Source organism: Oncorhynchus mykiss, chromosome 1 (assembly GCF_013265735.2).
Source record: "Oncorhynchus mykiss isolate Arlee chromosome 1, USDA_OmykA_1.1, whole genome shotgun sequence".
NCBI classification, from domain to species: Eukaryota; Metazoa; Chordata; class Actinopteri; order Salmoniformes; family Salmonidae; genus Oncorhynchus; species Oncorhynchus mykiss.
Window position 1 is genome coordinate 82,867,424 of NC_048565.1, and position 14,253 is coordinate 82,881,676.

The 14,253-nt window shown below is 43.0% G+C and overlaps 1 protein-coding gene across 1 annotated transcript in view; it reads left to right on the plus strand.

Annotated features, from left to right (window-relative positions):
- LOC110530624 (leucine-rich melanocyte differentiation-associated protein) overlaps positions 1–14,253 on the plus strand; it is a 460,113-nt gene that overhangs the window by 411,125 nt on the left and 34,735 nt on the right. Inside the window, exon 6 of the mRNA XM_036986902.1 lies at positions 5,116–5,200. Coding sequence (XP_036842797.1) covers positions 5,116–5,200 — 85 coding nt within the window. The remainder of the gene's footprint in view (positions 1–5,115; positions 5,201–14,253) is intronic.

Consider the following 14,253-nt stretch of genomic DNA (forward strand, 5'->3'; position numbering starts at 1 on the left):
GAATACTACCTTAAAGCTGTGGTGTGGTACAGTAGAATACTACCTTGAATAGTTGTTAGATGTGGTGTGGTACAGTAGAATACTACCTTAAAGCTGTGGTGTGGTACAGTAGAATACTACCTTGAATAGTTGTTAGATGTGGTACAGTAGAATACTACCTTGAATAGTTGTTAGATGTGGTACAGTAGAATACTACCTTGAATAGTTGTTAGATGTGGTACAGTAGAATACTACCTTAAAGCTGTGGTGTGGTACAGTAGAATACTACCTTGAATAGTTGTTAGATGTGGTACAGTAGAATACTACCTTAAAGCTGTGGTGTGGTACAGTAGAATACTACCTTAAAGCTGTGGTGTGGTACAGTAGAATACTACCTTGAATAGTTGTTAGATGTGGTGTGGTACAGTAGAATACTACCTTAAAGCTGTGGTGTGGTACAGTAGAATATTACCTTAAAGCTGTGGTGTGGTACAGTAGAATACTACCTTGAAGCTGTGGTGTGGTACAGTAGAATATTACCTTAAAGCTGTGGTGTGGTACAGTAGAATACTACCTTGAATAGTTGTTAGATGTGGTGTGGTACAGTAGAATACTACCTTAAAGCTGTGGTGTGGTACAGTAGAATACTACCTTAAAGCTGTGGTGTGGTACAGTAGAATACTACCTTGAATAGTTGTTAGATGTGGTGCAGTAGAATACTACCTTAAAGCTGTGGTGTGGTAGTGGATAAATGGAAGGGCATCAAACACCTGAAAACCATATGTTTCATGTATTTGATACCATTCCACCAATTCCACTCCAGTCATTACCACGAACCTGTACTCCCCAATTAAGGTGCCACCAACCTCCTCTGTTACCTATCTATCATGGAAAAACCCATTGGTGGGTGACTTAATTTACTCAACACTGACAGTGATCAGTGTATACCCTACAATTATTTTACCACTACATCACTGGTTGTAAGATATAGCACTGTAAAAAAAAATACTAACTTCAATCGCTATAACACTCTAACTACTGACCCCAGAAGAGAAATATAAAGTATTATGTCGACAGGATCATTTGTGATGTTTACATTCTAATTCGCTAACCTACCAGTAAGTCATTACATCCAGAACTCGTTGATGTCATTTGTCCCACTCTTTTTTTTCTTCTAGTAATATAAAGCATGTGTTGACCAGCCCAGGCCTGTACTGGAATGACCTTCTGAGATCCTATCTGAAAGCACATTATGGGATCATTTTCAATTTACACCATTCTCCTCGCCAATGAAGAATGTGTTTTCATTTAGCATTGTCCAGTAGTCTCGTTCCTCAAGGTTGTGCGTGTCGGCTGTAGACTAGAGAATCAGCTACACCAGAGGAATATCAGCACCAAATCGTCTCTAATATGTATTTGTCACTTTAGTGATTAAAAGCCTGGTGAATTCCCCCCAGCAGGAGAGGAAAGAATAGTATTTCTGCTAAGGCATCAGATAGGACTGCATCATGATGAACTGCCTGTTGAAACAGCTAGAAGTCCAGGGAACACAAGACTAATTAAACAGGATGTTTGGGTCCTTGAAGGTGCACAAAAAGAAGAAGTAGAAGAAGAAGAATAACAACAACAATACTTGTGACCTGTTTAGAAAGCACCCTTTGAATATTGCGACACACTTACAAAAAACGCACCCTGTTTAGAAGAGCTGAGAGCTCAGAAAACAGTGGATTTAACTCTGAAACATGAAAGCCAGTAGCAGAGATGTTTAGAGAGACAGAGTGGTGCTGTCATGCCAATCTGTTGGTGTGTGGTCAGATAGCAGTAGAAGTGTGTTAGTTAGGGCTTGGGTTAGAGGGCCTGTGTGTCATAGTGAGTGGTGTGCCCTTGGTTTGACCCCTACAGCAGGTCATGGCTCAATAGTCACGAGGCCTTCGATGCCATAGACCACCCTCCGGCCTTTAAAAGGCCGGAAGGGGAGAGGAGGGGGACAGAACATCAAAGTAATCTGGCCCGGTGTGCTGCTTCCCTCAACATAACACAGGAATGAAAGATGATCTGGCCCGGTGTGCTGCTTCCCTCAACATAACACAGGAATGAAAGATGATCTGGCCCGGTGTGCTGCTTCCATCAACATAACACAGGAATGAAAGGTGATCTGGCCCGGTGTGCTGCTTCCCCCAACATAACACAGGAATGAAAGATGATCTGGCCCGGTGTGCTGCTTCCCTCAACATAACACAGGAATGAAAGATGATCTGGCCCGGTGTGCTGCTTCCATCAACATAACACAGGAATGAAAGATGATCTGGCCCGGTGTGCTGCTTCCATCAACATAACACAGGAATGAAAGGTGATCTGGCCCGGTGTGCTGCTTCCCCCAACATAACACAGGAATGAAAGGTACTACCTTGAATAGTTGTTAGATGTGGTACAGTAGAATACTACCTTGAATAGTTGTTAGATGTGGTACAGTAGAATACTACCTTAAAGCTGTGGTGTGGTACAGTAGAATACTACCTTGAATAGTTGTTAGATGTGGTACAGTAGAATACTACCTTAAAGCTGTGGTGTGGTACAGTAGAATACTACCTTGAATAGTTGTTAGATGTGGTACAGTAGAATACTACCTTAAAGCTGTGGTGTGGTACAGTAGAATATTACCTTAAAGCTGTGGTGTGGTACAGTAGAATACTACCTTGAATAGTTGTCAGATGTGGTGTGGTACAGTAGAATACTATCTTAAAGCTGTGGTGTGGTACAGTATAATATTACCTTAAAGCTGTGGTGTGGTACAGTAGAATACTACCTTGAATAGTTGTTAGATGTGGTACAGTAGAATATTACCTTAAAGCTGTGATGTGGTACAGTAGAATACTACCTTGAATAGTTGTTAGATGTGGTACAGTAGAATACTACCTTGAATAGTTGTTAGATGTGGTACAGTAGAATACTACCTTGAATAGTTGTTAGAGGTGGTACAGTAGAATACTACCTTGAATAGTTGTTAGATGTGGTGTGGTACAGTAGAATACTACCTTAAAGCTGTGGTGTGGTACAGTAGAATACTACCTTGAATAGTTGTTAGATGTGGTACAGTAGAATACTACCTTAAAGCTGTGGTGTGGTACAGTAGAATACTACCTTGAATAGTTGTTAGATGTGGTACAGTAGAATACTACCTTGAATAGTTGTTAGATGTGGTGTGGTACAGTAGAATACTACCTCGAATAGTTGTTAGATGTGGTACAGTAGAATACTACCTTGAATAGTTGTTAGATGTGGTACAGTAGAATACTACCTTGAATAGTTGTTAGATGTGGTACAGTAGAATACTACCTTGAATAGTTGTTAGATGTGGTACAGTAGAATTCTACCTTGAAGATGATCTGGCCCGGTGTGCTGCTTCCATCAACATAACACAGGAATGAAAGGTGATCTGGCCCGGTGTGCTGCTTCCCCCAACATAACACAGGAATGAAAGATGATCTGGCCCGGTGTGCTGCTTCCCTCAACATAACACAGGAATGAAAGATGATCTGGCCCGGTGTGCTGCTTCCATCAACATAACACAGGAGTGAAAGATGATCTGGCCCGGTGTGCTGCTTCCATCAACATAACACAGGAATGAAAGGTGATCTGGCCCGGTGTGCTGCTTCCCCCAACATAACACAGGAATGAAAGGTGATCTGGCCCGGTGTGCTGCTTCCATCAACATAACACAGGAATGAAAGGTGATCTGGCCCGGTGTGCTGCTTCCCCCAACATAACACAGGAATGAAAGATGATCTGGCCCGGTGTGCTGCTTCCATCAACATAACACAGGAATGAAAGATGATCTGGCCCGGTGTGCTGCTTCCCTCAACATAACACAGGAATGAAAGATGATCTGGCCCGGTGTGCTGCTTCCCCCAACATAACACAGGAATGAAAGGTGATCTGGCCCGGTGTGCTGCTTCCCTCAACATAACACAGGAATGAAAGATGATCTGGCCCGGTGTGCTGCTTCCCCCAACATAACACAGGAATGAAAGGTGATCTGGCCCGGTGTGCTGCTTCCATCAACATAACACAGGAATGAAAGATGATCTGGCCCGGTGTGCTGCTTCCATCAACATAACACAGGAATGAAAGATGATCTGGCCCGGTGTGCTGCTTCCATCAACATAACACAGGAATGAAAGGTGTCGTGTCTTTACTATCATTAAATGAAGTATTACGCGATCAACTGATTAATCACGTAACTAATTAACTAGGAAGTCAGGGCACCAAGGAAAAATATTCAGATTACAAAGTTATCATTTCCTAAAATAACTTTCTTCGAATTAATGAATTATTTACTTTACCTCATGTTTGTCTCATTCCAAACGTCGTAAATTGTTGGTTATCTGCACGAACCCAGTCTTCACTATGAGTCATCCATACATCAATTGTCTTAAATCATTTATTTATTACTAACTAAGTAATTCACAGAAATGCATAAACAAACAAACAAACAAACAAGGTAAATGTAATGATAGGAGAATGTGCCCTAGTGGGCTACACCGGAAAGGCCCGGCGTCCTGCTTCCCTCACCATGACACAGGAATGAAAGGTGATCTGGCCCGGCGTCCTGCTTCCCTCACCATGACACAGGAATGAAAGGTGATCTGGCCAGGCATCCTGCTTCCCTCACCATGACACAGGAATGAAAGGTGATCTGGCCCGGCGTCCTGCTTATCTCACCATGACACAGGAATGAAAGGTGATCTGGCCCGGCGTCCTGCTTCTCTCACAATGACACAGGAATGAAAGGTGATCTGGCCCGGCATCCTGCTTCCCTCAACATGACACAGGAATGGAGCTTCAACATTTCCTGTCCTCATCAATATAATTCATGGCACTTGGATAATCAGGCACAGCAATGAAACCCCTCTACCTCTCTCCTTATATATATTTATATCTCTGTATCTATTCCCCCCCCCCCCCCCCCCCCTCTCTCTCTCTCTCAATTCAATTCAATTCAAGGGGCTTTATTGGCATGGGAAACATGTGTTAACATTGCCAAAGCAAGTGAGGTAGATAATAAACAAATTGAAATAAACAATAAACATGAACAATGTAAATAGTAAAGTGTGACTGTGTGTTTCCTTTCCTCAGGCCCCAGGTGACCCTAAGTCTGAGAGTTCCTCCACACTCTACACCCCTCTACCCAGAGGCTCTAGAGACGGCAAGAACCACAAAGGTAAAGAAAATGTCAAAAAACATGGTAGAGATGTTCTGTCCTCCCTATGTGATGACCTCTCTCTACTCCAGAGAGATCTCTCCTCCCTATGTGCTGACCTCTCTCTACTCCAGAGAGATCTCTCCTCCCTATGTGATGACCTCTCTCTACTCCAGAGAGATCTCTCCTCCCTATGTGATGACCTCTCTCTACTCCAGAGAGATCTCTCCTCCCTATGTGATGACCTCTCTCTACTCCAGAGAGATCTCTCCTCCCTATGTGATGACCTCTCTCTACTCCAGAGAGATCTCTCCTCCCTATGTGATGACCTCTTTCTACTCCAGAGAGATCTCTCCTCCCTATGTGATGACCTCTCTACTCCAGACACTGATCATAAAATGAGAATGAACAACTTCAGTACAGTGTATATTAATAGCCTTCATCTTAATGATGTTCATGAAAGGGAAAGCCCTTTGATAATGGAAACGAATATGCATGTTTTTCTTCTTATTGATTAACCGGAGTGAGAGAATAGTGGACTTTAGATTTCTATTAGATCATAGTCTGTCTTTTGTCATCTCTTTGAGTTGTTGATGAATGCTGAAGTGTATAATCTAGGTTGAAACTATTGATTTGATGTATGTGTAGGAGTGTGTATGTCAACCCTCCTTGATCTGGTGATGCTAGTCATTGATTATGTCTTATTCCAATCTAATGTGTGGAAGATTTTAACATGTACTGCATTTCTAAAGATGCCCCTGTTTTAGCAGAAAATATGTTTTTTATTATATTGATGGGAAGCATTTGCTATGCAATAACGTTAATATCAGAAGCATACATTTTTTATACATCTTTCTTACAGTAAATGATCATAATAAACATATCAGGAACAGACAAAGAAACTATATTCCATTCTATTTGAAATGTGCTGGTGCTGCTATCTGTTCACCACCGCTGTGTTAGCTACAGGTCTAGGATCTTCATTTGATCACCCTGTTGTTGCAGGAAATGAAAACTTGTAGTGTGTTCAAGATTTAAAAAGGCTTCCAAAGTCAGTAGTTTCCTCTAAAATGTTAAATAGATTTTGCCTAACAATTTTTTTTCAAACCCTAGAAAAATGACAATTTTATTATAATCCACATAATGATTCACATTTCCTGTTGCTGCAAGATTATTTTCCTGCTGTGAGAGACTGGTGAAATGAAGATCCTTCAACATGTAGCTGCAGTGGCCAGGGTTGTTTGTGTCTGTAGAGATGTTGTGTGAGCAACCCTGAGGCCATGGTACCAGACCTCACAGCAGGGTAGTAGCTTTAAGCATGCTCTTTATCTCTGCCATTCAAAACACTGCCGCTGTGATGCGCCCAACTCCATAGAGGGCCAGCTCAAGAGGTCAACAGTGAGCATCTCTCACACACACACAAACATACACACACACACACACACACACACACACACACACACACACACACACACACACACACACACACACACACACACACACACATAGACACACATGCACACGCACGTGCGCACAGACACACTTACTCACCCACACACACACATATATAGAAACACATGCACACGAACGTGCGCACAGACACACTTACTCACCCATGCACACACACACACTCCACCTCCCACCCAGTACCAAGGACAGATCAATTACACAGTGACTGACCAGCAGATTTCCTTGTGATGTAGAGAGAGGGACAGAGAGAATCCCAAATGGCCCCCTATTCCTTTTATAGTGCACTACTGTTGACCAGGGCCCATAGGGAAACCCATAGGGACTAGGGTGCCATTTGGGACACAGCCAGAGAGAAACTATGCTTTGTGAACGTCAGGCAGGACAGGGAACAGTCCATTAAAAGGTGAGAGGATCTGACATGTGAGATATTTCTCCCTCCCTCCTAGGTCTGGGCCGTGGTGGGTCGAAAGTCACCATTTGTTATGTTTATGACGCTCTGCACCCTCCGATAACACAACTCTCATCTTTAACCCTCATCTCCTCTATAGGTCCCCCGCCTCAGTCCACCTCACTCCACCTCACTCCTTACAGCACGACAATGAATTGTGGTCCAGGGATGTGTGTCTGTGTTAGCACCTACATGGCCCTGGTCGATGGGATGTAGCTAGCAGGTCTGACAGCCCCATGTCGCTACAGAGATGCTCTCCCCACACACACACACACACACACACACACACACACACACTCACACTCACACTCACACACACTCTCTCTCTCTCTCTCTACTGATGTTATAGGGGCCCCAGAGCCCAGCTGCCACTAGTAATTACTGCAGTCTAGAGCTCCAGTGAGGAGCCAGCGGTTGCAGGTCAGTGCCCAGGTGGAGAGCGGGGACACAGAGAGAGAGAGACACAGAGAGAGAGAGACACAGCGAGAGAGACACAGCGAGAGAGACACAGAGAGAGAGACACAGAGAGAGAGAGACACAGAGAGAGAGAGAGACACAGAGAGAGAGAGACACAGAGAGAGAGAGAGACACAGAGAGAACACAGAGAGAGAGACACAGTGAGAGAGACACAGCGAGAGAGACACAGCGAGAGAGACACAGCGAGAGAGACACAGCGAGAGAGACACAGAGAGAGAGACACAGAGAGAGAGACACAGAGAGAGAGACACAGAGAGAGACACAGAGAAAGAGAGACACAGAGAGAACACAGAGAGAGAGACAGCGAGAGAGACACAGCGAGAGAGACACAGAGAGAGAGAGAGAGAATAGAAAGAGTGAGCCTGGGAGACAATAGAGGAAGGGGGAGGAGAGAGGAAGCACGCTACTGACTAAAAACAAGAGGCTAGGAGAGGGAGTAAAGAGAGAGGGAGACTGTGGTGTCTTGGAGCAGTCCAGGATGACACAGAGTGGAGTAGAGTGACTAGTTTAGGAGAGAGTCCTGAGGAGCAGAGTCCCTAGTAGAGGTCTTAGGGACCTCCTCTACTGTCAGCTCTGGTTTAAGCTCCCTGACAGGCTGGCAGTCCCAGATTTAAAGCACTCTTCTCGATGACACCTCATGTTTGGAGCAGAGCACTGTGTCAAAATGTGTCTCACCAGCAGAGTACATAACATTGTGCATTGTGAGAAGTCTCGGACTGAAGTTTGTCCTCACAACATACCTAATAGACAAGTAATTATTATTAAGTGCCTAATAATAAATACCTAAAGAGTTTAAATGGAGCATTACTTCATAATGACTTACTATAGGTAATATAGAATTATAATTAAACCTGTCAGACGTGCTTAGTAGTTTAACAACAACATGTCATTATCTGACAATAGAATGTTCTCAGAGATGGATCCCCAGTTTATTAGATGTCGTTATCTGTAGGCGTAAAACATGTACGACAACAACAACAACTACTCCTGATGGAGCTATTTATGTACAGGACTCTATAGTTGAAATAAACCTTTTTTCTTCCTGTTAAAAGTTCTGATTCTCTACATATTTATATATGTCTTGGGCATCAGCCACGTGCCTTTAATGGACCAGACTGTTTGATGTGGTCCATTCTTCAACAGTGACAGGCCTAAATGAAAGGGATCCCAGTGTATGAACGGCTAAGTAGACAGAGAATAAACAAAGAGAAATGCCATAAGGCCTAGCTTAATGCTCTCATTCTGGGACTGCTTCCAGATGCTTAGTATGTATGTATTTTATATGGTGCACAACTGCTATTAAAACCCTGGAGGAAAGCAAGTCTTCAAAGCCTTCAAACCCTCTAACACACACACACACACACACTAATGACACCCATGGGACTTCTCACGTTTGCCTCGCAGTTCGCTTTTTTACACATGGGGGCGATTTGTGGCTCTACAGCGCTCAATAAACACACATATGTGCACGCTCGCAAACACACGCACACACCCACACACATACACATCCCATCCCTGGGAAAGCATCCAAACTAAGAGTAAACTGTTTTACAGTCGAGGCACAACAAATAAACAAACATCTGGAAGCGTTCAGAGCAGCAGAACCATTAGGGGGAGAGTTGGGTTTTGCCAAAACAGGGAAATGATGAGGAATGGGCTGTCAGGCCCCGCTGGAGAGACAGGGGAGTGGCTAGATGACAGAGCTGTGGGTGAGAAGTGGAAGGGGGAGAGGAAGACAGAAAGGTGGGTGGGATAGAGTGAGGTAAGGGGATGGAAAGGAAGCGATGGAGGCGAGAGGGGTGTAGATATAAGGGACAAAGAGAGAGAGAGAGAGCAGAGAGAAGAGGGTAATCAGTACTGTAATTTAGGTGGGTAATCAGTACTGTCATTTAGGTGGGTAATCAGTACTGTATTTTAGATGGGTAATCAGTACTGTCATTTAGGTGGGTATTCAGTACTGTCATTTAGGTGGGTATTCAGTAATGTAATTTAGATGGGGGATCTTTACTGTAATTTAGATGGGTAATCAGTACAGTAATTTAGATGGGTAATCAGTACAGTAATTTAGATGGGCAGTCAGTGCTGTAATTTAGGTGGGTAATCAGTACTGTAATTTAGATGGGCAATCAGTACTGTAATTTAGGTGGGCAGTCAGTACTGTAATTTAGGTGGGTAATCAGTACTGTAATTTAGATGGGTGATCAGTACTGTATTTTAGGTGGGTGATCAGTACTGTATTTTAGGTGGGTGATCAGAGATACTTTTGGACATGTAGTGTTGTTGGACATATAGTATTGTTTTGGACATGTAGTGTTGTTGGACATATAGTATTGTTTTGGACATGTAGTGTTGTTGGACATATAGTATTGTTTTGGACATGTAGTGTTGTTGGACATATAGTATTGTTTTGGACATGTAGTGTTGTTGAACATATAGTATAGTTTTGGACATGTAGTGTTGTTGGACATATAGTATTGTTTTGGACATGTAGTGTTGTTGGACATATAGTATAGTTTTGGACATGTAGTGTTGTTGGACATATAGTATTGTTTTGGACATGTAGTGTTGTTGGACATATAGTATTGTTTTGGACATGTAGTGTTGTTGGACATATAGTATTGTTTTGGACATGTAGTGTTGTTGGACATATAGTATTGTTTTGGACATGTAGTGTTGTTGGACATATAGTATAGTTTTGGACATGTAGTGTTGTTGGACATATAGTATAGTTTTGGACATGTAGTGTTGTTGGACATATAGTATAGTTTTGGACATGTAGTGTTGTTGGACATATAGTATTGTTTTGGACATGTAGTGTTGTTGGACATATAGTATTGTTTTGGACATGTAGTGTTGTTGGACATATAGTATTGTTTTGGACATGTAGTGTTGTTGGACATATAGTATTGTTTTGGACATGTAGTGTTGTTGAACATATAGTATTGTTTTGGACATGTAGTGTTGTTGAACATATAGTATTGTTTTGGACATGTAGTGTTGTTGGACATATAGTATAGTTTTGGACATGTAGTGTTGTTGGACATATAGTATAGTTTTGGACATGTAGTGTTGTTGGACATATAGTATAGTTTTGGACATGTAGTGTTGTTGGACATATAGTATAGTTTTGGACATGTAGTGTTGTTGAACATATAGTATTGTTTTGGACATGTAGTGTTGTTGAACATATAGTATTGTTTTGGACATGTAGTGTTGTTGAACATATAGTATTGTTTTGGACATGTAGTGTTGTTGGACATATAGTATAGTTTTGGACATGTAGTGTTGTTGAACATATAGTATTGTTTTGGACATGTAGTGTTGTTGGACATATAGTATAGTTTTGGACATGTAGTGTTGTTGGACATATAGTATTGTTTTGGACATGTAGTGTTGTTGAACATATAGTATTGTTTTGGACATGTAGTGTTGTTGAACATATAGTATTGTTTTGGACATGTAGTGTTGTTGAACATATAGTATTGTTTTGGACATGTAGTGTTGTTGGACATATAGTATTGTTTTGGACATGTAGAAGTGTTGTTGAACATATAGTATCGTTTTGGACATGTAGTGTTGTTGAACATATAGTATTGTTTTGGACATGTAGTGTTGTTGGACATATAGTATTGTTTTGGACATGTAGTGTTGTTGGACATATAGTATTGTTTTGGACATGTAGTGTTGTTGAACATATAGTATTGTTTTGGACATGTAGTGTTGTTGGACATATAGTATTGTTTTGGACATGTAGTGTTGTTGAACATATAGTATTGTTTTGGACATGTAGTGTTGTTGAACATATAGTATTGTTTTGGACATGTAGAAGTGTTGTGTGGACACCTCTTCAAATTAGTGGATTCGGCTATTTCAGCCACACCCGTTGCTGACAGGTGTATAAAATCGAGCACACAGCCTTGCAATCTCCAGAAATATAGGCAGTAGAATGGCCGTACTGAAGAGGTCAGTGACTTTCAACAAGTCAGTTCGTTCAATTTCTGCCCTGCTAGAGCCGCCCCAACTGTAAGTGCTGTTATTGTGAAGTGGAAATGTCTAGAAGCAACAACGGCTCAGCCGCGAAGTGGTAGGCCACACAAGCTAACAGAAGGGGAATTGCATAGTGCTGAATCCCGTAGCGCGTAGAAATACAGAGTTCCTAACTGCCTATGGAAGCAACATCAGCACAAGAACTGTTCCTTGGGACCTTCCTGAACTGAGCTTCCATGGCAGAGCAGCCTCACACAAGCCTAAGATCACCATGCGCAATGCCAAGCGTCGGCTGGAGTGGTGTAAAGCTCACCGCCATTGGACTCAAGTTTCACCATCTGGCAGTCCGACGGACGAATCTGGGTTTGACGGATGCCAGGAGAACGCTACCTGCCGGAATGCATAGTGCCATCTGTAAAGTTTGGTTGAGGAGAAATAATGGTCAGGGCCTGTTTTTCATTGTTCGGTCTAGGCCCCTGAGTTCCAGTAAAGGGAAATCTTAATGCTACAGCATACAATGACATTCTAGACAATTCTGGGCTTCCAAAAGTTTGGGCATGTCCCTTTCCTGTTTCAGCATGACAATGCCCCCATGCACAAAGCGAGGTCCATACAGAAATAGTTTGTCGAGGTCGGTGTGGAAGTTCTTGACTGGTCTGCACAGAGCCCTGTCTAACACCTTTGGGATGAATTGGAACGCCAACTGCGAGGCAGGCCTAATCGCCCAACATCAGTGCCCGACCTCACTAATGCTCTTTTGGCTGAATGGAAGCAAGTCCTGGTAGTAATGTTCCAACATCTAGTGGAAAGCCTTCCCATAATAGTGTAGGCTGTTATAGCAGCAAAGGGGGACCAACTGCAAATTAATGGCCATGATTTTGAAATGAGATGTTCCACAAGCAGGTGTCCATGTACTTTTTCCTCCCTCCGTCCATCCCTCCCTCTGTCCCTCCCTCGAACCCTCTGTCTCTCCCCTCCGTCCCTCTCCTCTCCGTCCCTCTGTCCCTCCCTCTCCTTCCCTCTCACCATCCCTCCCTCTGTCCCTCCCTCGAACCCTCTGTCTCTCCCCTCCGTCCCTCCCTCTCCCCTCCGTCCCTCTCCTCTCCGTCCCTCTGTCCCTCCCTCTCCTTCCCTCTCACCATCCCTCCCTCTGTCACTCCCTCCGTCCCGCCCTCCCTCCCTCTCTCCCTCCCTTTGTCCGTCCCGCCCGCCCTGCCTACCTCCCTCCCTCCTTCCTCTCCCTCATTCCCCTCCCTTCCTTCCTCCCTCTCGCCCTTCATTATCAGACAGCTGGATAGGGTGGATCAGTAATGCTTGATAAATTGATATTGTTGAGGATGGATGAGTCATTATGAAGAGGGGCCCTGGGAAATTATCACTGTTTTTGCTATTTTGTTGTTGTTGGATAGGTAGCTTATGGCACCAGACTATGAGTTAGCCGAACTCCATCTTTGTCTCAGAAGCGAAGGATGTATGTCTGTCACTAACATAGTTAAAATCCGAACCTTAGAATGAATGTGAATAGGCTGTCATGAGGTCTATTTACCACTAACTGCACGTTCAAACATGCTCACTCATGATTCATCCTACACTCCTAGAAAAAAAGGTGCTATCCAAAAAAGGTTCTTTGGCTGCCCCCATTGAAGAAACAATTTCTGTTCCAGGTAGAACCCTTTGGAACCCAAAATAATTATATCTGGAACCAAAAAGAGTTCTAACTGGAACCAAAAAGGGCTAAACTACAGTGCCTTGCGAAAGTATTCGGCCCCCTTGAACTTTGCGACCTTTTGCCACATTTCAGGCTTCAAACATAAAGATATAAAACTGTATTTTTTTGTGAAGAATCAACAACAAGTGGGACACAATCATGAAGTGGAACGACATTTATTAGTTATATTTCAAACTTTTTTAACAAATCAAAAACGGAAAAATTGGGCGTGCAAAATTATTCAGCCCCTTTACTTTCAGTGCAGCAAACTCTCTCCAGAAGTTCAGTGAGGATCTCTGAATGATCCAATGTTGACCTAAATGACTAATGATGATAAATACAATCCACCTGTGTGTAATCAAGTCTCCGTATAAATGCACCTGCACTGTGATAGTCTCAGAGGTCCGTTAAAAGCGCAGAGAGCATCATGAAGAACAAGGAACACACCAGGCAGGTCCGAGATACTGTTGTGAAGAAGTTTAAAGCCGGATTTGGATACAAAAAGATTTCCCAAGCTTTAAACATCCCAAGGAGCACTGTGCAAGAGATAATATTGAAATGGAAGGAGTATCAGACCACTGCAAATCTACCAAGACCTGGCCGTCCCTCTAAACGTTCAGCTCATACAAGGAGAAGACTGATCAGAGATGCAGCCAAGAGGCCCATGATCACTCTGGATGAACTGCAGAGATCTACAGCTGAGGTGGGAGACTCTGTCCATAGGACAACAATCAGTCGTATATTGCACAAATCTGGCCTTTATGGAAGAGTGGCAAGAAGAAAGCCATTTCTTAAAGATATCCATGAAAAGCGTTGTTTAAAGTTTGCCACAAGCCACCTGGGAGACACACCAAACATGTGGAAGAAGGTGCTCTGGTCAGATGAAACCAAAATTGAACTTTTTGGCAACAATGCAAGACGTTATGTTTGGCGTAAAAGCAACACAGCTCATCACCCTGAACACACCATCCCCACTGTCAAACA